Here is a 22,510-nt window from a genome sequence, read left to right on the forward strand (position 1 = left end):
GTAGGTCACAGATGCAGCTCAGATCCAGCAGCTGCAGCTCCAACTTGACCCCTAGCCTGGGAACTTCCCTATGCCATGGGTGCAGCCATTAAAAATAATAATAATAATTAAAGTCTCGGAAACATTAATTGATCACTTATGTGTACCAGGTACTTTCACATATCACCTCATTTAATCCTACAATAATTCTGTGTAAGAGGCATGGCTCTACCCAACTTCTACAGATGAGAAAGTAAAGTATTTAGAGAGTTATATTTTAAACTATTTTATATATTTTATATATTAAACTATTTGTTTGCAGTTAAATAGTAGTTGGTGTGAATGTTACTCTGACTCCGGTGGTCCAGCTCCAAGCTCTTTCCCCTATAGTGTTGCTCTCTGATATGTAACATCTGCACAAAGACAGCCAAGCTCCCCATCACTTCCCAAAACATTAGCTCAGCTAATCCACCTGTGCCAGCTCACAAGGGCAGGCATCCCTGTGCCCTGGACAGAGAAAACCAACTCAGACCCCTCACATGATTTGTCTAAGATCACATAGCTACTGAACAACAGAGTCAAAACCAGAATTCAAACTTTTCTGCCTTTTCTAACCCATGATGCTAGAGCTATGATGTAAATATAAACTCAGCTTTAAATTTAAAACTCCTCAAGGGCAGAGACTACAAAGCTTTTGCTCTCTACGGAGCCAAATACATTGTTTAATTAATAAATCACCCACTTCTTAAAAGGAGCTAAGTTTACCAAAATGAGCTATTTGCAACTGGTCTTTAAAAGTCAAACATATTGGGTGATGAGTAAATATCAAAGTATTAATACAGTGCTTAACTTGATTTTCTGTAAATAAGTAATTTTAAATGATTTCCTCCAGTTAATTTTAAAACTGACCATAACCCCCGAAATGAATGTAACTAAACAGAGACATTTAAGATCTCATGCCTCCTATTTTCCCAGTATAATATGTGTAATCACTTTCTAAGATTTTGTTTTTGAAAATATACATTATTTTATAAATTCAGTGCCTCTGCCTTTGTCAATGGCTATAGCTATCTAGAAAAAAAGTTTCACCATTTTGAAAAGATAAAATTGGCAACAAGACAGGTATTTGGAAACCTGATACTGTACGCTCTATTTAGCCCTTCGTGAGGATATTGTACAAAGCCCTGCCTCGAACTATGTGGAACTTTCTATAAATGATTCACTTCTAAATTAGCTGTCCTGGGTCAGCAGTGGCAAGTCTTAAATAAAAGGTGAATCATCCTTTGTACTGTTCCTTCTCCAGTACAACCACTTTTTTCCCCCAGTGTTTTTAATGGGCAAAATAATGTGACAAAAATAATTTTACCCTCCCACAAAAAAAGATCAAATGACATTTTTAAATCTACCAAATGACTTCCCAGAGTAACCAAAAGATCATCTTCCTTTGTTAATGATACCTAATCAAAGCAACTATGCATCAAAGAAAGTCAAAAACTCAAAGCAATTCTTAAAATACTCAGAGAGGTTAAAAGAATAGTGATATGTTTTAGTATTGCCTTTGTGGACATGATACAGACACTAAACTAAGTAAGATAAATCAAATGTGTATAGCTATACATATATATATATAAAAAAAAATATATATATATATATCCATCCACTTCCATAATATTCTTCAGATCAAAGGAGATATCTGAGCTAGAGCCTAGTCTAATAACGCTGCAAGGTTATGTGCCAATTTTAAAGACTCTATAAATCATTGCCATTCCCCTTGTCAGGTGTTGTCTCAAATTTTCCAGGTTTCTGAACCACTGTTTTTTAAAGCCTCCCCTTGTTTGACACTTAGGATGGGAGAGAACCTCAAATGCAAAGGAGAAACTACAACAAGGAGACCATTTTTCATCTGAGAACGTGGTGGGGTGGTTTCTGAAACATAACATTATAAATGGTATTAGTAAAGAGACCTGTGATTAAACTTTCCAGTTTACCAAATATACGAATATAGTTTATTTTAAAATGGCCATCAGATCCCAAAAGGGTCCTTAAAACAAAATTTTAAAATGTGTTTGGCAGAATGCTCAGGGGGCACTGTGTTCACATTTAACCAGGAAGCAGACTTAGAAGCCTTACCATGAAATGTCGACAGAGTATGTGATATTTAGAAGCCATCCAAATAAATCATGGAAAAGTGGGAAGCGAGGATAGGGAGCCACTAGGGGTCAAGACGGAGTGGATGTAGGCGAGTGGTCTACTCCTTACTATTCCCTAGAACAGACATTCAGACGGAAAGGGCATTTTATGAAGAAAACGGGCCACGAAAAAACTGTAAACATTTTGAGAGCATGAATGATTACAATTGATTTCTATTCTAAATGAGGACACCTGAAAGACATTCGAAATATGTACTGTAGCGTGACAGGGTCAGAGGTGACAAAGGAAAATGTGCTGCACGGTTCCCTAGATGAGACAAAAGGCTGGGGTGAGGGATTTTTTATATGAAAACTTACTGATCACTTTAGAGCCTTATTCACTAGACAGTTGGAGAAGCGTTAAAAAACCTCACCCATGGGTAGGGCTAGTGTGTGACACACGGGAGGTTAGCCCTGAGTCTGCAGAGCGTGTGAAGACTCTTCTCGGTTCAGGTTGCTCAGTGTTGAGCCATCTCCCACCCCAGGGATAGAGAACCCCAAGAACAGAGACTGGGAAGACGAGGAAAGGAGCTGCCAGGAATAGAATCCTGTCACAGCATCGGAGACACTTAGTCACAGCCCTGGCCGAGAGACTCACCTTTGCTCCGAGCTGTTTCCTACCAGCTCCTGCTCCCCACTCTCACCAAGCAGCTTCTTCCCACCCTCTGCCTGCCAACATTACTGCCATTCCTGCCTGTAGGCCTCCTGGGACTGGAGCAGACAGAGCAGCTAGAGAAGAGGGGACCCAGCAGTGTCAGGAAGCTTCCCGAAGATGTTGGCAGGCTACACAGCCGGGCTCCATCCTCAACTCCCGGGAATGTGTCACCAAGCCAGGGCCAGGACGAGGAGTACCAGAGACTCCTGGCTTCAAGCTTGGTGCTGACACTGTGCCTTCACTACCTGCTTCTATTTTTATGACCACACTCTCCTCTTGCCACCCCCTCTCTAAATGCCTACAATTCAAAACCTTCTTTACCACCCAGGAAACCGGCTAGTATAATGTGGGTGCTTCCTTAGCTAATGTATGAAGCTTTCTCACATTGCACTGTTCTTTTCTTCTCCTTTTCTATAATAAGAAGGAGTCCAGGTCCTAGTTTACCCCTGTTGTCCCAGCGTAGTTATTTATACCTTCCCTTTCACTCTCAGAAGTGCCTGAAAATATAAATGATATGACACCTATGGATAAGGCTTCTTCTATTAAAGCTGATCACAGAAGCATATTTCCTTTTCAAGATAGTAAGACCAGACAGCATGGGACAAAAGGCAAAACATATGATTTTTTTTTATTCGTTTTTGTCTTTTTAGGGCCACACCCATGGCATATGGATGTTCCCAGCAACTGCCAGCCTACACTACAGCCATAGCAACAAAGGATCCAAGTTGCATCTGCGACCTACACCACAGCTCATGGCAATGCCAGATCCTTAACCCACTGAGTGAGGCCAGGGATCGAACCCATGTCCTCATGGATACTAGTCGGGTTCCTTACCACTGAGCCACAATGATAACTCCCCAAAACATATGATTTTGGATGTTGAGGAAAAGCAGTGGTAGAGGTCTTCCTCTATCCCTCAGCACCTAAGTAATCTTCCCCAGAAGGTTCTTGGAAGAAAATATCAGTGTCTGCGACTTGAGCCCAAGGAAGTTTCGGGAGACTTACGAGCATAGGGAGAGTTGAAAAGGAGCTCTAAATGTTCAGTGAGAGAAGGGCCTAGAACAGTAAAACTACAGGCTAAAAAAGATTCTGTCACAGGACAGAACAATTTGTGTTTAAAGAGAAATTAGTATTGATAAATGCAATACAAAATAATTCAGAATTAGTATATTTAATATTTCTCAAGTTTGATATCTTTGACTCTGATGATTAAAATAGTTTATTAGGTTTACACTAAACTTTACTGAAAAAGTCCTATTCAGAAAACCCCAGATTGGTTACTGTAAACATAGAATCCCACACTGAGATAGCTTAGTTTAAAGATCATATATAGAGATAAACTTTTTTTTTTAATTTATTTATTTTTCTGCTGTACAGCATGGGGGCCAAGATACACTTACATGTATACATTTTTTTCCACCCTTTGTTCTGTTGCGATATAAGTATCTAGACATAGTTCCCAATGCTACTCAGCAGGATCTCCTTGTAAATCCATTCCAAGTTGCATCCAATGACCCCAAGCTCCCGATCCCTCCCACTCCCTCCCTCTCCCCTCGGGCGGCCACAAGTCTATTCTCCAGGTCCATGATTTTCTTTTCTGTGGAGATGTTCATTTGTGCTGTATATTAGATTCCAGTTATAAGTGATATCATATGGTATTTGTTGTGTGGCTCACAACCTAACTACTCAGCGTTGCTTCTATAGAGATAAACTTTTAAATTTGCTGTCCTTATTTCCTGGGATTAGGTAAAGGGAAGAAGAATGAAAACTGCACAAGTCTGGAATAGAATTGATACAAGGAGAATTGCCAAAAAAAAAAAAAAAAAACCAAAATTGCCTAAAATGCATCTCTTTTTTTCTTTTTTGGCTGCACCCATGGCATATGGAAGTTCCCAGGTCAGAGATCAAACCTGCGCCTCAGCAGCAACCCCAGTCACTTCAGAAACATCACTAGATCCTAAACCCACGGTGCCACAGCAGACACTCCAAAAGTATCTTTTTTTGAGGAAAAGAGGGGAAAAACTAACATTTTTTGAATTATTATTCTAGATACCCAACATGCTATTTAATTCAATTCTCAAAACATTCCCATAAGGTAGGTATCATTTGTACACTTCCCAGGTTCAATTCCATTGTTCAATTTTCCAGATGAGAAAATGGAAGCTATTGGGTGGTACCTCCAGGCCTCAAACTCAGGGCAAATGATCTTACCCTGAGACCCACCTCCCCATCAGACAGTCCAAAAACTTTGCTGCATGCCACCTTGACTCTCCACCCATCACAGGACCCCACAAGCCTGTGAAACAGCCAGAGCAACATAGTAGCTTTGAGATATTACAAAAGCTTGCAATCTCATAAATTTAACCAAAGATGTTTCACTCTGTATAATTACCATCCTATAAGACTGATCCTAAAACCAAAAACAGGGAGTCTTTTAACTGGTTTTCCCTTCTTATTGCTTTCCCATTTTCCCCCCTTACCTCCTAACTTCACAGCACAGAGTATGTACTTAACCTCAGGCAAGCTGGCATAAAGCAATATTGCCAGGGACATGGTGATGCTGGCCTCTAAGGAAAACTGAAATTTTGAGGGAGCTTTTTTGATTATTACAATGATTGTGTGATGTCACTGGCATTTGGGAGAGATGAGAGAGAAGAGATACTATATCAACTTCTGTGCTCAGAGAGCCTAAGCCCAGTAAAAAGCTATTTGGCACTCTGCATAATTTTCATATGTTCTACTAGAGATTCATGTTGGGAAGAAAAAAAAATCTCTATGTATTTATGACATCTATATGCTATAATAAAAATATATAAACTACATATATATGTATGTATTTGAAGTGTAGACCCTAACTCTTTTACAGATAAAGAATGTTTTGTTATGAGTTTTCCTGGATTGCAATCACGATATAAATCAAAGAAAGACTGCCTTACTTGTGTAGGACCAAGAATTGTTCATTTCAGAAAATCAAGTCACTGACAGCAGTGTTATCCATGTTATTTGAATTTTCAACACAAAATACTTAGTCTGCTCCTATTATTGTTACATAATTCTGTGAATATCTACAAATATCTGTCCCTTATTTCAAAAGGTAATATATAACAGAGTCAACCACATTGAGTTAACTATCTTCGTATTCTTATTCTTTTAAAATCCAAACTTTACTCACTATGAGTAGGTACAAGGGCCTGACCATTTTATTATGTCTAAGATAGTTTTCCCAAGTATTTGCACTGCAGTTCATATTTGTTTCTAATATTACTGTTGAGGAATATATTAATTTTTAATTATGTGTATAGGTAGGTATTATTGTTTAAATTTTCACTTCAGGAAAAGTAGAAGTGGTGCCACAAAATATTTGCTCTTACAGGGGAACTTTGGGTCCCCTAAGATTAAGAACCACTTGGGTAGAGGAAAGAGCTTTGGGGTCAGGCAAACATAAAAGACATCTCTTTGGACGGCATGACTTGTTTACTTCTGTTCTGAGCTCCAGTTGCCTCATATACAAATTGCAGTCATTTCTTGGGGTTCCATTAAGAGCTGCTATTTTAGCCAAGATAGCACAGATTAAATGGTAATGGTAGCTATGCAACAATAATTTCCATCTCAATGTTCAAGCTATGCATCCTTTCCCTCACGTACCTTTATAGAAAGGCAGGAAAATTAAGATAGGAAAGGGGAATTTAGAGACGACAGAAAGAGAAAGGGAGTAACAAATCATGATCAGTCTCTAATACCTAAATACATCCAGATACTAAGACACTGCTAGTATCAAGTGAAAAGTGTCAGGAGATTCAAGTAACATGCTGGCCCTGGGTCATGAAGAAGAGTGGTGTCACACAAACACTGCTAGGAACACTACTGCTATGTATATGTAAATTGCTGCAGGAATGGATGCAGAATTACCATTTCCTCAACCTTGTTACTGTGTATCCCTTTAAGACCACTTGAAGTTAACACTGCAACTTGAGAAGCTGTGACCTTTGTAGACTGAGAAGTAGAACCTGCATTTAGCCATTTTTTTAAGAAGCAGGAACTCGTCGTGGCTCAGTGGTTAACAAATCCGACTAAGCACCATGAGGTTGCGGGTTCAATCTCCGGCCTTGCTCAGTGGGTTAAGGATCCGGCGTTGCCGTGAGCTGTGGTGTAGGTCGCAGACGCAGCTTGGATCCTGTGTTGCTGTGGCTCTGGCGTAGGCTGGTGGCTACAGCTCCAATTGGACCCCTAGCCTAGGAACCTCCATATGCCGTGGAAGCGGCCCAAGAAATGGCAAAAAGACAAAAAAAAAAAAAAAGCAGCAGGAACTCTTCCTCTGCTTGTGCTTTGATCCTCTCCAGGGAGATTTTTATACAATAGCAAATATACGTTCTGAGTGCTGAAGTTCTTGAGCCTCTTATCCACTACTTACCAAAGGTCAGATATGTTTCTAAAAGGCAAATATTCTATCATTGACAAGGGCTAAAGTCCCTTCTTGCTTTTCACTTACCTGTAGAAGCCATAAGACCACCCTGGCATTTGTCATGTCCAAGCTTCAACTTTCTACTCCACATTTGAATACCAAAACTTCAGAATACTCAGCACACCTCAAGCAGAAGGACTAGATATTTTTGATCCAACCCAGAAAAACAGTGATAGTCATCCACTCCTAGTTGGCTTCCTCTTTATCTCCTCAAGCATAAGCCCAAAGGTATTTGCTACTTCTATCTGAATAAGTAATGTCAAGGAACACCTTTAGATGCACCCCAATGTTCATAGCGGTGCTGTTTACAGTTGCCAAGATATGGAAGCAACCTAAGTGTCAATCAACAGATGAATGAATAAGGAAGATACAGTATGTATGTATGTATACAGATACACACACACACACACACACACACACACACACACACACACACACACAGTGAAATATTACGCAGCCATAAAAAAGAATGAAATAATGCCATTTGTAGCTACATGTGTGGACATGGAGGGTATAACGCTATGTGAAATAAGTCAGACAAAGACAATACTGTATGATATCACATATATGTAGAATTTTTAAAAATATACAAACTAATAAAAATAACGCACACATACAGAGACTCATAGATATAAAGAAAATACTATTGGTCACCAGTGGAGAAAGGTTGGGGAGGGGCATGATAGGGATAGGAGATTAAGAGGTGCAAACTACTACATATAAAATAAATAAGATGGCCAAAAAGCACATGAAAAGATACTCAACATTGCTAATTATTAGAGAAATGCAAATCAAAACTCAATGAGATATCACCTCACACAGGTCAGAACCGCCATCGTCAAAAGGTTTACAAATAATAAATGCTATAGAGGGTGCAGAGAAAAGTGAAACCTCCTAAACCATTGGTGGACATGTAAATTTGGTGCAATCACTACAGAAAACAGTAAGGAGGCTCCTTTAAAGACTATAGAATTACCATATGACCCAGGAGTCCCACTCCTGGGCATATGACCCAGGAGTCCCACTCCTGGGCATATATTTGAAGAAAACCATACATTCTAAAAGATACATGAAACCCAATGTTGACTGCAGCACTATTTACAATAGCCAAGACATAGAAGCAACCTAAATGTCCACCAACAGAGGAATGGATACAGAAGGTGTGGTACATATACACGATGGAATATTACTCAGCCATAAAAAAGAACAAAATAATGCCATTTGTAGCAACATAGATAGACCTAGGGATTATCATACTAAATGAAGTAAGTCAGATAAAGACAAATATCTTGATATCACTTATATGTGGAATCCAATTTTTTAAAATGATACAAAAGAACTCATTCATCAACAGAAATAAACTCACAAATTTCAAAATCAAACACATCATTACCACAGGGGAAACCATGGAAGCGGGCAGATAAATTGGGAGAATGAGATTAACATATACACACTACTGTATACAAAACAGATAACTAACAAGGACCTACTGTATAGCAGAGGGAGGTCTGCTCAGTGTTCTGTAATAACCTATATGGGAAAAAAGGATGGATATATGTATATGTATAACTGATTCATTGTGCTGTATACCTGAAACTAATATGACATGGTAAATCAACTATATTCTAATAAAAGTTTTTAAAAATAAAAAAAATAAAGGCATTCCCACTGTGGTGCAGTGGGTTAATGATCTGGTTTGACCTGTGATGTTGCCAGTTCGATCCCTGGCCCGGGAATTTCCATATGCCACAGGTATGGCCAAAAATGGGGAAAACAAGTTTTTAAATAAAAAAAATTAAAATAAGGAGTTCCCATCGTGGCGCAGTGGTTAACGAATCCAACTAGGAACCATGAGGTTTCGGGTTCGGTCCCTGCCCTTGCTCAGTGGGTTAACGATCCAGCGTTGCCGTGAGCTGTGGTGTAGGTCGCAGACGCGGCTCGGATCCCACGTTGCTGTGGCTCTGGCGTAGGCTGGTGGCTACAGCTCCGATTCAACCCCTAGCCTGGGAACCTCCATATGCCATGGGAGCGGCCCAAGAAATAGCAATAACAGCAGCAACAACAACAAAAGACAAAAAAAAAAAAAAAAAATTAAAATAAGCTACAAAGATACACTGTACTACACTAGGAATTTAGCCAGTATTTCACAATAACTATAAATGGAATATAACCTTTAAAAAATTATGCATTATGTCGTATACCTGCAACTTAAAATGCTGTATATCAACTATACCTCAATAAAAAAAAGGAACATTTCTGGTTACCTTAGGTGATGCAGGTTCATCATAACAAAACACAGGGAAGCAAAAGAATCACAGGAAACCATTTTAGAAGAGACAGACTTCTTGGAAATTACTAAAAATTGGCTCATTGTAGGGAGTTCCTGCTGTGGCTCGGCAGTAACAAACCCCACTAGTAACCATGAGGATGTGGGTTCGATCCCTGACCTTGCTCAGTGGGTTAAGAATCCAGTGTTGCTGTGAGCTGTAGTGCAGGTCATAGCCATGGCTCAGATGCTGAGGTGCTGTGGCTGCGGTGTAGGCCAGCAGCTGCAGCTTCGATTTTGACTCCTAACCTGGGAACTTCCATATGCTACTATAAAAAGAAAAAAAATAATAACTTTTTTCTTTTCTTTCTTTTTTTTTTTTTTTTTTTACAGCCATACCTGTGGCACTGAGCAAGGCCAGAAATCAAACCCACGTCCTCAGTGATACTGTGTCATGTTCTTAACCCACTGAGCCACAACAGGAACTTCCAAATAATTTTTTGCTTTGCTTCTACTATCATCTCTGAAAAAAAAGAGAAAAAAAGAAAAAAACCTTGCCTCTAACTCCTGTTGGTGGAGCACTCCTTACTCCTTCTGGTGTGGCACTGCCCAAATCAATTTTTGCTCAAATATATTCTTAATTTTAATATGCCTCAGTTTATCTTTTAACAGAAATAACAGGGAAAGACTAGAGGAAAGATTTCCAGGGAAAGGGAAGAACAGTGGATAAAAGTCAGAACCAAAAAAGGTCTCATGTTCTGTATAGGATATGGAAGATGCCTGCCATGCCTCTGATTCAAGAAATCTCAGAGGACTTGCCCTGCCCACCATCCCCTCCAAAAGGGCTCCTATTCACTGCTCATCTGAACTTTGTACCACATGACCTACAGACTAGCCCAGACACGAGCCCAACCCACAGGCCAGAGGGACCTGCCCCATCTGTCCTGTATCCTGACTCACCACCAAAGACTCTCACTCTCAGGGAGATCAAATTAGAGACAGGAGGAGTTTCCATCGTTGTTCAGTGGAAACAAACCTAGCTAGTATCCATGAGGATGCGGGTTCAATCCCTGGCCTCTCTCAGTGGGTTAAGGATCCAGCATTGCTGTGAGCTGTGGTGTAGGTCACAGGCATGGCTTGGATCCCGTGTTACTGTGGCTATGTGTAGGCCAGCAGCTGTAGCTCTGATTTGACCCCTAGCCTGGGAATTTCCATATGCTGTGGGTGTGGCCCTAAGAAAACAAAAAAAAAAAAAAAAAAGAGAGAGAGAGAGAGACAGGAGGGCACAGAAAATACAAAGGCAAAGAACCAAGAGACAGAGAAGGAAAAGGCAGTAAGGGCCTTCAAGGAGCAACGTCAAAGGATGAAAGGAGAGAATCAGTGATGAACAGAATGAGAAGCAGGGAGGAGTTCCCGTGGCGCAGCAGAAACGAATCCAACTAGCATCCATAAGGATGCGGGTTCAATCCCTGGTCTCGCTCAGTGGGTGGGGGATCCGGCGTGGCCCTGAGCTGTGGTGTAGGTTGCAGTAATGGCTTGGATCCCAAGTTGCTGTGGCTCTGGCATAGACTGACAGCTGTAGTTCCAATTCAACCTCTAGCCTAGGAACTTCCATATGGCGCACATGCAGCCTTAAAAAAAAAAAAAAAAAAAAAAAAAGAGAGAGAGAGAGAGAGAAATAGGGAGAGAGAGGCAGAGTTGTAAGGTGAAGGACAACTGGCCTTGCTCTTCGTTCTCCAGAGTCTAAAGCTAAGGCTCCCTATCCCCCCGAAATTCCCGAATACCCACCCCACACCTCACTCCCCCTGAATGGCATGATTGATGTCCCAGCTGCCCATGGAACCTGGCTGCCCAGCTGCAGGGCTGATCCTGAACTTCCTCACCTCCTTGTATATCCTAAGATAAAAACACATTCCCACACACTGCCCCAGTTAACCTGAGTGTCTCCAACTCTCACAACCTGCAAGAGGCTCCCAGTTCACTCGGGATGGCTGAGGGGTGGGAGCGGGTAAGGGATGGCAAAGGAGCCACCATCTGAGTACCAGGTAAAAGAGGCTTGGGGAGGAGTTGAGCCCTGCCCAGGGGTTCAGACTTGATTTTAGAGTGGTTCACACACCTGCTGGGCAGCTTATAAATAGCAAACTTATTGCTAAAACTTATAGCACACAAAGCAAGCCTTACCCATGTCTTATCTTCCTGATAGCAATGAGGCCTATATATGGCAGCTGGCAAGACTTTCCTTCCACTCCTCAAAATGAGTCATGGTTTGGGGATTTTTCTTTTCTTTTCTTTTTTTTGCTTGAGCTTTTCATATGAAAATGAGGCTGACGTTCATGAGGAATAGTAAGCATCCATAATGATTGTAGTATATTTAGAATCTGTCAGATGGTCCTGAGCAATTATGCAGAAACTACCATTCTATTTAACGTAAACCAAACTTTAAAAAAAAAATAGCAAATAGAACGATGGACTGTGTTTCAACTTTATAAAACACCAGACAGGGAGTTCCTGTTGTGGCTCAGTGGGTTAAGAAACCAACAGAGTGTCTGTGAAGATGTGGGTTCAATCCCTCTTCGATCCCTCACTTCACTCAGTGGGTTAAGGATGCAGCATTACCATGAGCTGCAGCATAGTTGAGGATGCACCTTGGATCTGGCATTGCTTTGGCTGTGCCATAGGCCAACAACTGCAGCTCCGATTCGACCCCTAACCAGGGAACTTCCACATGTTGAGGGTGTGGCCCTAAAAAGACAAAAAAATTAAAATTTAAAAAATAAATAAAACACCAGTCAGGGATCATTCCTCTACCGAAAAACACTTGAGTTATTCTTCCTGCCTACAGAATTTGTAGGTAATTTCTCCAAGGACACCTCCAAGGACATTTGTAGTCTCATTTTTCTCTGTATCTTTAGCTCCATCTCCTACTACATCCATTATCTTTTTTCTTTTCTTTTTCTATTTCATCATCTACTTTTATTTATTAAACTTTATAGAGCAGCTAAGCCATCTAGCAACTCTGAAAACAAGATTTAAAAAACAAACAAACAAACAAAAAACCCTCCCAGCCCTCGGAAAGAGGGAAGTAACTAGATTTAATACAGTGTGTTAATGCTGTGTTAAAAACATGCAGTAATGCAAAGCTCAAAAAAAAAATGCAGTAAAGAGTATCAAATATAATCTAGATTGGCAGATTCACAAGGTAGGCTACTTGGAGGAGGTGACAATTGAGACTGGTGAGATGATTAGGAGCTATCGGAATGAAGTAAGAACATCATGAGAAAAGGCATAGAGGAATGAAACAGTTATATATTCTGGAATAAAAAGGGGACTGTTAGATGAGATCAGAGCAGTGGGTCCAGGGCAGGACTATAGAGGCAGGCAGGACCAGGAGACATTGTTTGGCTAGTGGGAGTTATTTGTAAGTGCTGTGGTCTCAATGTTTGTGTCTCCTCCCCCAAAACTCAGGAGTTGAAATCCTAGTGTGAATGGGTGGGGCCTTTGGGAGTTGCTCAAATTATGAGGGTGGAGCCCTCGTAAATGGGATTAGTGCCTTATCATAGAGACCCCAGAGACACCACTGGCCTCTTCCACCACGTGAGCACACAGCAAGTTGGTTGCCAGTGACGAACTAGAAAATGAGCCTTCACTAGAAGGTGAGCGTGTTGGCACCTTGATCTTGAATGTCCCAGGCTCCAGAGCAAGAAACTGTGAGCAAGAAACTTTTGTTGTTTATAAGCTACCCAGTTGGTGATATTTGGTTATAGCAGCCTGAAAGGAATAAAGACAGTAAGTAACTGGGAGCCTTGTAGGTTTTTGAGACTGGTATGATCACAGCATCAATATTAAAATAGAAGACGGGGGGAGTTCCCCTCATGGCACAGTGGTTAACAAATCCGACTAGGAACCATGAGGTTGCGGGTTCGGTCCCTGCCCTTGCTCAGTGGGTTAAAGATCCGGCGTTGCCGTGAGCTGTGATGTAGGTTGCAGACGTGGCTCGGATCCCACGTTGCTGTGGCTCTGGTGTAGAACGGTGGCTACAGCTCCGATTAGACCCCTAACCTGGGAACCTCCATATGCCACGGGAGCGGCCCTAGAAAAGGCAAAAAGACAAAAAGACAAAAAAAAAGAAGATGGGTGGACTCAGGGAAACCACAGTCAGGGTACCCCTTTATAAGCTGCATTATAATAATCCCTCAGTGCCTTCCAACCAAAAACCACCAGTAATTATCATTTCCAGTTTACTGTTTCTTGCAACAAAGGAGACAACACACCTTGGGAAGAAGGTCTGAGTAAGAGAGTGTTGGGAAGGATGTGAGCTTGTGTGAAGTGAGGTTAGCACAGCACGTGGGGGCAATTTTATGATTCAGTGTCTTAGTAAACCTGTCCTCAAGATGGGAACACCTGTCAAATCTAAAACTGTGGCTGGGAAAAGGAGCCAAGGTCATTACATCAAGCCAGACCAGGGATGCCTGGTCATTTTTATAATTTGAACCATGTGCTTTTGTCTCTGTTCAGACATGATTACAGAGTAGTCTTATTTCTGTCTGATCCATCAGTTATTTCGAGAGGCCTTATCTGAAGTTGATGTCCTAGAAAATCACTTATGTCCAACAGGAAACCACCAAGGCCTGCCTGTGAGTGTCAGGCCAGCACCCAGATGTCAGGAACTGACTTTCTTTCTCACACTCTTCCTACTCAATTTTGTCAGGCTTGCTTCATAATCCTCAGATCTCCATGGTAAAATTCGCACTGAACTCCCGATGCCTTGATTTTGGGGTGTGCGTTTGTTTTCATTTTTCCTAGGAGAGCAGTATACAAATCACTGAGCCCCATGTTGCTGTTCTTCCAGGACTTCCCATTTCTGAACCAGAAAGACGCAGTTTGACTTGCAGTTATCTGCACTGCTGGAAAATGACGGTGTCTGCAGCACAGTTCGTGTCCTCCAGAAATGCCACAGAAATACAGGATATTGACTCTCACAAGGGCTTGGTGCTGGTGCCAGCAAGGTGGGAAAAGCAAACAGTTTCAGTTTCTGGAAAGCTTTACAAGGTAGCACTCCATACACAGTAACTCACCCAGGAAGCATTCTGCTTGCAAACAGAACCTCAAATCTCATAATTTCTGCAAGTGTAGACACACAAGCATTTGATACAAATAACTTTTACTTAGCTTCCAGGTCTCCACATTTTACACTCTTACCACTCCCCATTCAAGATATGAGTGGTGGGAGTTCCCCGTTGGCCTAGTGGTTAAGGATTCAGCACTGTTTTACTACTGTGGCTCAGGTTTGATCCCTGACCAGGGAACTTCTACATGTCACAGAGGCAGCCAAAAAATATAATATATCTGAGTGATGTCCCGCTACTCCAGCTGTTCCCTCCAAGAAGTGCTAGTCTCTTTCCTCACACTACAAAATGTTTTAAATTGTTTGGGGTTAGTAGATGCAAACTACTACTAAGCATGAGGTCTTACTGTATAGCGCAGAGAACTATATCCAGTCTCCTGGGATAGAACATGATGGAAGATAATACGAGAAAAAGAATGTAGGGGGGGGTGTGGGTGTGTGGGTGTGTGTGTGTGTGTGTATGAGACTGGGTCACTTTGCTGTACAGAGAAATTAGCACAACATTGTAAATCAACTATACTTTAATAATAAAAATTAAAACACCTATATGATACCACATTGTAACAAGTACTAAAGCTTTATGCCAAAGTTACAGGATTTTGAGTATTGTATTTGTGAGGAAGCTTTTATTCAACAACTTTGAGCTCTAGCTATAGTTCAGGTACCGTTCTAGGCCCTTGGGGATGCATCAGTAAACAAAATAGACAAAGTTCTTGCCTTTGTGGAGCTTATATTCTAATTCTTGGGAGAGGAAAAAAACAATAAACAAAACAAGTTAAATACACATAGGATGTTAGTATGCTGTGGAGGAAAAAAGGAATAAGAGTGTGCTATAATTTTAAATAAGATGATCAGTCCCAGCCTCACTGAGAAGGTGACATTTGAGCAGACCTAAGGAAGAAGGAGTTCCCACCGTGGCTTAGAAGTAACAAATCTGACTAGTATCCATGAGGATGTGGGTTTGATCCCTGGCCTCACTCAGTGGGTTAAGGATCAGGCGTTGCTGTGAGCTGTGGTGTACGTCACACACACAGGGTTTGGATCTGGCATTGCTGTGGCTGTGGCATAGGCTGACAGCTGTAGCTCTGATTTGACTCCGAGCCTGGGAACCTCCATATGCTACAGGTGTGGTTCCCCCCCCCAAAAAAAAAGAAGCAGAAGGAAGAGCATTCTGCAAGAAGAAGTTCTGGTAGAGATGAGAGCCAGTGCAAAAGCCCTAAGGCTCCAGAATTCACGGAATAGCCAGGAGGCCAGACTGGGTGGAGCATAAGGACCGGTGACGTTAGCGAGGCAGCAGGACCTGTGCCATCATCAGGCTTTGGCTTTTGTTCCAAGTGAGATGAGGAGCTATCAGAGTTCTGAGCAGAGAGATGAGATACAGAAGGTATTTTACTGGAGACCACAACTGCTGTGTGTTGCTATAAAGGAGAAATGAGGGAGTTCCCATCGTAGCACAGTGGTTAATGAACCCGATTAGGAACCATGAAGTTGCGGGTTTGGTCCCTGGCCTTGCTCAGTGGGTTAAGGATCCCGCGTTGCCGTGAACTGTGGTATAGGTTGCAGATGTGGCTCAGATCCCACGTTGCTGTGGCTCTGGTGTAGGCCAGTGGCTACAGCTCCGATTAGACCCCTAGCCTGGGAAACTCCATATGCCGCAGGAGCAGCCCAAGAAATGGCAAAAACACCAAAAAAGAAAAAGGAGAAATGAGGTAACAGGATAAGGGATGCAACAGGTGGCAAGAGGTTTTTTTTTTTTTTTTTTAAGAGAAATAATACCCTGATTGTATGTTGAATACATGATTTGAAATGAAAATCATAATTCTTACCATTTCTGCTTCCCAAGTGCACTGCTTATTTTTTCCAAGTACACTGCTCTGTTTGACTGCTTTATATATTGAAAGAGACGGACTACATTTTCTTTTTTTTCTTTCTTTTCTTTTTTGTCTTTTTGTCTTTTTAGGGCCGCACCTGCAGCATATGGAGGTTCCCAGGCTAGGGGTCTAATCGGAGCTACGGCTGCTGGTCTACACCACAGCCACAGCAGCAATGCGGAATCCGAGCCGCATCTGCGACCTACACCACAGCTTATGGCAACACCGGATCCTTAACCTGCTGAGCGAAGCCAGGGATTGAACCCACAACCCCATGGTTCCCAGTTGGACTCCTTTCCGCTGCGCCACAATGGGAACTCCAGGACTACATTTTCTTTATTCATTCATTCAATGGACTACTTAGTATCATATCATACACAAAGTAACATAACCAAATCAAAGTTAATAATTTCAGAAATGTATAGTTTTCAGCTTCTGGACATGTAACGTATCTGACTACAAAAGTGATATCTTTCAAACTCACTAAAGCGCACTTTCAAATTCACTCTTTTCCCATAATCTTTCTTCATAAGGGAATTAAAAAGACATGTCATGACACAAACTACCTGTCAAAAAATTACAACAGTCAAAGAGTAAAATGCCTCTTCAACAAACTTTATGACTACAGCTCAAGAGTTTAGTGATCAATTCATTTATGTATCCTGAATATTTTATTTATTTATTTTTTCTTTTTTTGGCTGACCCTGAAGCAAATGGCAATTCCCAGGCCAGGGAGCGAATCCAAGCCACAGCTGCAACCTACACCATAGCTGTGGCAACGCTGGATCCTTAACCCACTGCACTGGCTGGGCATCCAACCAGCACTTCCACAGAGACAAGCCCACAGTGGGAACTCCAAGCATCCTGAATATTTTTTTTTTTTTTTTTTGTCTTTTGTCTTTTTGTTGTTGTTGTTGTTGTTGTTGCTATTTCTTGGGCCGCTCCCGAGGCATATGGAGGTTCCCAGGCTAGGGGTTGAATCCGAGCTGTAGCCACCGGCCTACGCCAGAGCCACAGCAACGCGGGATCCGAACCATGTCTGCAACCTACACCACAGCTCACGGCAACGCGGGATCCTTAACCCACTGAGCAAGGGCAGGGACCGAACCCGCAACCTCATGGTTCCTAGTCGGATTCGTTAACCACTGCGCCACGACGGGAACTCCCTGAATATTTTTTAAAAGGCATTAAACTTTCTGTAAATTGTCCTCCCAGCATTTATAATTTAACAGGTAACTCATGTTAACAGTTAACATTTATGAGTTAACAGTCTTTTTTTTTTTTTTTTTTTGTCTCTTTAGGGCTGCACCCACAGCATATGGAGGTTTCCAGGTTAGGGGTCTAATCGGAGCTGTAGCCCCCAGCCTATGCCAGAGCAACAGTAACGCCAGATCCAAACCTCGTCTGCAACCTACACCACAGCTCACGGCAACACTGGATCCTTAACCCACTGAGCAAGGCCAGGGATGGAACCCGCAGCCTCATGGTTCCTAGTCGGATTCGTTTCCACTGAGCCAGGACAGGAACTCTGAGTTAACAGTCTTGTAGATGCTGTTAGGTTTCTTTTTACTGAATTGCTCATTTAGCTGTTTAGAAAAATGACATCAGCTCTAAGATATTTTTGCATAATTGGTCTTCTGTTTCAAGGTAATGATTACAGACTGCACCCTGCGAGCAATTCCTAGGTTTCATTAAGTTCCTCCTTCAGAACCAGGAAATAGGTGAAGCCCATATCATCAGTTTCACAACAGCCATTTTTTGAGGCAGTATTTTGGTGAGTCTGAAGCTTTACTTGAAAAGATCATTTGTTTAAAAACGAAGTTTTGCTGGATTTCTATCTGAAATTTGAGTGCAGTTAAAGAATCCACAGCTGCTATGTAATGAACTTGGAACTGGGAAATCTTGATTCGAATCCCAACTCTGCCCCCCGGCCAGTCCAGTGACTCTGGGTAAGCTGTGTGACTTCTCAGAGCCTCACGTAGCTCAGCAGTAAAATACAAAGAATACTAGCCTCAGGGCTCTGATGAGGATGGAATGAAATGACTGCCCTGTAGACTTACATGCCTCGCACATTCTTGGGTACATTACAGACTCCCGGTAAATCTGCCTGGTTCAGGTTGAGCCAGCTCCTTCCCTTTTTCCCTCAGCAGAGAGTATAGCTCTTCATACAATGCCATCTGTATCCTTCTGACCACCTCTCTAGAGGAAAAGCAGGACTGCTGAGATAATCATATTAGGGAGAGAAATGGTTTGTGTTTTCTCCATCAACATCTCAAAAGTTTACACCGTTACTCCTCTTGCTGGGGGAATGGGATGAGAAATGAGATCCCACTGGAGTGCATTTTATTTTAATAAATTACTTGTTTCAGAAGTAACTATTGAGGAGTTCCCGTTGTGGCTAGGAGTAACGAATCTGACTAGGATCCATGAAGACTCAAGTTGGATCCCTGGCCTCACTTAGTGGGTTAAGAATCTGGCGGTGGCTTCGTGAGATGTGGTGTAGGTCACAGATGCAGCTGGGAGCTGGCATTGCTGTGGCTGTGGCATAGGCCAGCAATTGCAGCTCTGATTCAACCCCTAGCCTGGGAACTTCCATATGCTGTGGGTGCAGCCCTAAAAAGACAAAAAAAAAAAAAAAAGTAACTATTGAGATACTTTGACATTTACTATGATGCTCAATACTTTATCCTGATTATACTTAACTCTTTTAAATACAAATGGAAAATCTCCATTAATGTTGGCTATATGCATAAACATACTAATATATATCTAGAGTTATAAAAACTTATGAACTTTGATAAAGCATATCAAAAGACCTAATGTTTATTTTATCTTGAAAGTTTAATTCAAGTCAGTGCGTTGGAAACAAAATGCTGAGCATGGTTGCCCAGCTATTTCTGAGACACCCTGGAAAACTTAGGAAGCAATATAGCAATACAACTTCATGGAATCTAGAGCCAGGGAAAAAAAACAAAAACCTGGTTTAAACCCAGGCTCTGCCACTTATTATGTGTAATTGTGAAGCTCTTTTGAACCTCAGAGTATTAGTTTCCTATCTGTGAAGCAGAGCTAATAATAATATATCTCAGGGATTAAGTAAATTGAATAAAGTCATGCATCTAGAGGTCTGAATAATATCACATTATGAGGGGGAAGACTTAAAGCAAAGAAAGTAAATTTTGGAGTCCCTGGTTATCACAGAGACCTTATAACTTAAAGCTGTCAGTTAAGAATGCTAACAAGCTCCAAGTTTAAATAACAGCCCAGTTCGTTGTTGTTGTTGTTGTTTTCTTGCTAGCTATGGGCCAATCACATTGTAGATCAGCCCCCCCCATTCAACTGTTAGATAGTAATAATATTAGTTACAATTTGTTAAGCACTGACCATACACCACACAATCTGATAAGTTTATATATGAGCTCCAGTCTTTCTTCTTTTTTTTTTTTTTTTTTCCCCCTGGTCTTTTTAGTGCTGAACTCATGGCATATAGAAGTTCCCAGGCGAGGGGTAGAGCTGCAGCTGCCAGCCTACGTCACCACAGCAACTCCAGATCCTCCAAGCTGTCTGCAACCTACACCACAGCTCACAGCAAGGCTGGATCCTTAACCCAATGAGTGAGGTCTGGGATCGAACCGGCTTCCTCATGGATGCTAGTCAGATTCTTACCCGAAGGAGCCCACAATGGGAACTCCTGAGCTCCAGTCTTTACAATAATCCTTCAAAGTAAACATTCTTATCTCTATTTTACAAATGGCTGAAACTGAGAGAAGTTCAACTTGTTCAAGGCCACCCAGCTAGCATGTGGTAGAACCTGCATCCATATCCACATTTATAAGTTTCCAAATCCTGTCCTTAAATTACTCAATGAACTACCCACCACCGACCTCTCCCAGAGGGGATACAAGAATGTTATTCCTGCAAGAGTGCCTTTTTTTTTCCCCCAGGCCACACCCACAGCATATGGAATTTCCCATGCTAGGGGTCAAATCGGAGCTACAGCTGCCAGCCTACACCACAGCCACAGCAACGCTGGATCCTTACTTAACCCACTGAGTGAGGCCAGGGATGGAACCTGCATCCTCATGGATCCTAAGCGGGTTCGTTAACTGCTGAGCCCTGGAAGAAACGCCAAGAATGCTTTTTGAATTGAAATGTCCTATACAAATGTGAAGTATTACTGTTAATACTCTATTATCAAGATAAGTAATTCACAGAACGTGGTTGTGATTTGCCCCTCAGTGCCTGGGAACCCTTGAAGAACAAAAGATTCAAGGTCTCTTTCACCTCCTCTTGGAATTTTGCCATGGCCTCAATTTTGCTTGACCCAGCTGATAAATGACATTAAAGAACAGATAGCCAAATGCTGCTCTGTGCCACTCAAAGGCAGCTCTCTGCGGCGCTCACAAGTCCAGGGCAACAAGATTTGGTGCTTTTCCTTGAAATGTGGACAAACTGTTTTCTTGGGCTAACTTCTCACCCTTGTTCATTGGCAGTTAGCTTGGTAAGTGTAAATAAAGTGGTCGACACAAATGTCCACACAAACTAGTGCTTTGGAAATCAGCCCATCCTAAACGCTAGTTCCAGGCACACGTGCAATCGACCTAATTAAAACAAATTTCAGTCCCTTTTCAAGGATACGGTGTAAAATTCAGAACTGCTTTCCCCTCTGAAGGTTGGGTTAACTAGTCCCTCGGAGTTAAATTTAACTCCTTCGTTATCCACCCTTGGAATAATAAGCTTCTTGGAAATACCAACGTGTTGATGCGAGCGAGACATGGCACAGGAGGGGCAAAGCAAGGCTCGGTTTGATATCACCTGGAAGGCACTCCCCAGCCGCCCCAGAGCTGGAGATGCTCTGCATGGTTCTCGCCCCAGTGAAGGAAGCAGGAGGGCAAAGTCCAAATAAAGTGAGGGCGCTGAAGGCGCCAGCCGCTGAATCTGGAGCTACTGGAGCAGGCTCACGTGCATGCGGCAGAAAGGTAGCCCCCAGGCTCCCAGAGGCCGGAAATGAGACTTTCTCTGGTCCTGGGACTTACCGCTTCCCTTCCCAGTAAGGGCTTCTCGCTCCCCATCCTGCTTCCTACCTCGGGAACCGGGAAGTGTAGCTCCCGCAGCAGCGGCCAGTTTAAGGCTCCCCGGCTCCAGGGAGGGGCCGCGTGAGGCTGAGCCCCTGGCGCTTACCTCGGACGGCGAGATCTCAAACACGCCCGCGATCTTGGCATAGAGCTCCTTGATGCTGGAGAAATCCTCTACTCTGCCCGTGGCGCTGCCGTGGGCCAGCTGCGTGTGGAAAACCAGCCTGCGGGTGGGCACCGTGGGGTGGGGGAGGCTGCTGCCAGCCGCATCCGCCTGCTCGCCTTCCACCAGCCGAGAGGTCTCCTTGCTCTTGGGTTTCTTCTTTCTCAGCAGCCCCAGGGGCATCTTGCCTGGCCGAGGGCGGGCAGCTACCTGCGCTCCGACTGCTGCCTCCTTGGCCTGGGCCCCCGGACTTTGCGCTAAGGGCCTGCCGGCTAGGGGCAGGTGCAGCCTGGGCTGGGCCAATGGCAGAGGCGCTTCCGCCTGGCCCCGCCTGGCCCCTCGTGGTCAAGGCCCCCTCCTCCTCTGGGAGGAGCTGCACCTGCACGCAGAGCAGCCACCTGCCCGCCCTCTTGATGGATGCGGGAGAAGGAAAGTTGGACCCTCAGGACAGGAAATGTTGCCTATCATTCCAGTTCTGCAAGAAATAAACCTTCAGCCACTGCCAGCTGCCCCCATGGTGTGCCCTGAGGGGAATTCAGGAAGGAGAACACGAGGAAGCATTCTGTGCTTTGGTTATTGGCCTTAGAAGTTAAGATGCCTATCGAAGGAAAAAGTGCAATGAGTCCTGACGCGTGTATCCTCCCCTACTGAGTATATTTAGGGCAGAAATGCACTAAAATCTTAATTTGAGATGTCTGTCCTTTGTGATTAGCTGTAATCTTTTG

At 42.8% G+C, this 22,510-nt stretch overlaps 1 protein-coding gene across 20 annotated transcripts in view; it reads right to left on the reverse strand.

The window, feature by feature from the left end:
- GIPC2 (GIPC PDZ domain containing family member 2) overlaps positions 1-22,041 on the reverse strand; it is a 140,074-nt gene extending 118,033 nt beyond the window's left edge. For 13 of the 20 annotated variants that reach the window (XR_014807953.1, XR_014807951.1, XR_014807952.1 and 10 more), the window contains exon 1: positions 21,729-22,041. Coding sequence is in view for 5 of the 20 variants with exons in the window: in XM_084964669.1 (XP_084820795.1) it covers positions 21,729-21,968 (240 nt within the window). In the remaining 15 variants the exon portion in view is untranslated. Of the gene's footprint in view, positions 1-2,766; positions 2,975-11,824; positions 15,645-17,419; positions 18,995-19,035; positions 19,086-20,575 lie in introns of those variants that run through there. The other 7 variants (XR_014807956.1, XM_084964670.1, XR_014807961.1 and 4 more) reach the window with 6 other exon arrangements.
- Positions 22,042-22,510: the final 469 nt, after the last annotated feature.

This window comes from Sus scrofa, chromosome 6 (assembly GCF_054392235.1).
Source record: "Sus scrofa isolate SSC_HxYL_T2T_F1_AM1 chromosome 6, Sscrofa_HxYL_maternal_Yorkshire_Landrace_v2.0, whole genome shotgun sequence".
Classification (NCBI taxonomy): domain Eukaryota; kingdom Metazoa; phylum Chordata; class Mammalia; order Artiodactyla; family Suidae; genus Sus; species Sus scrofa.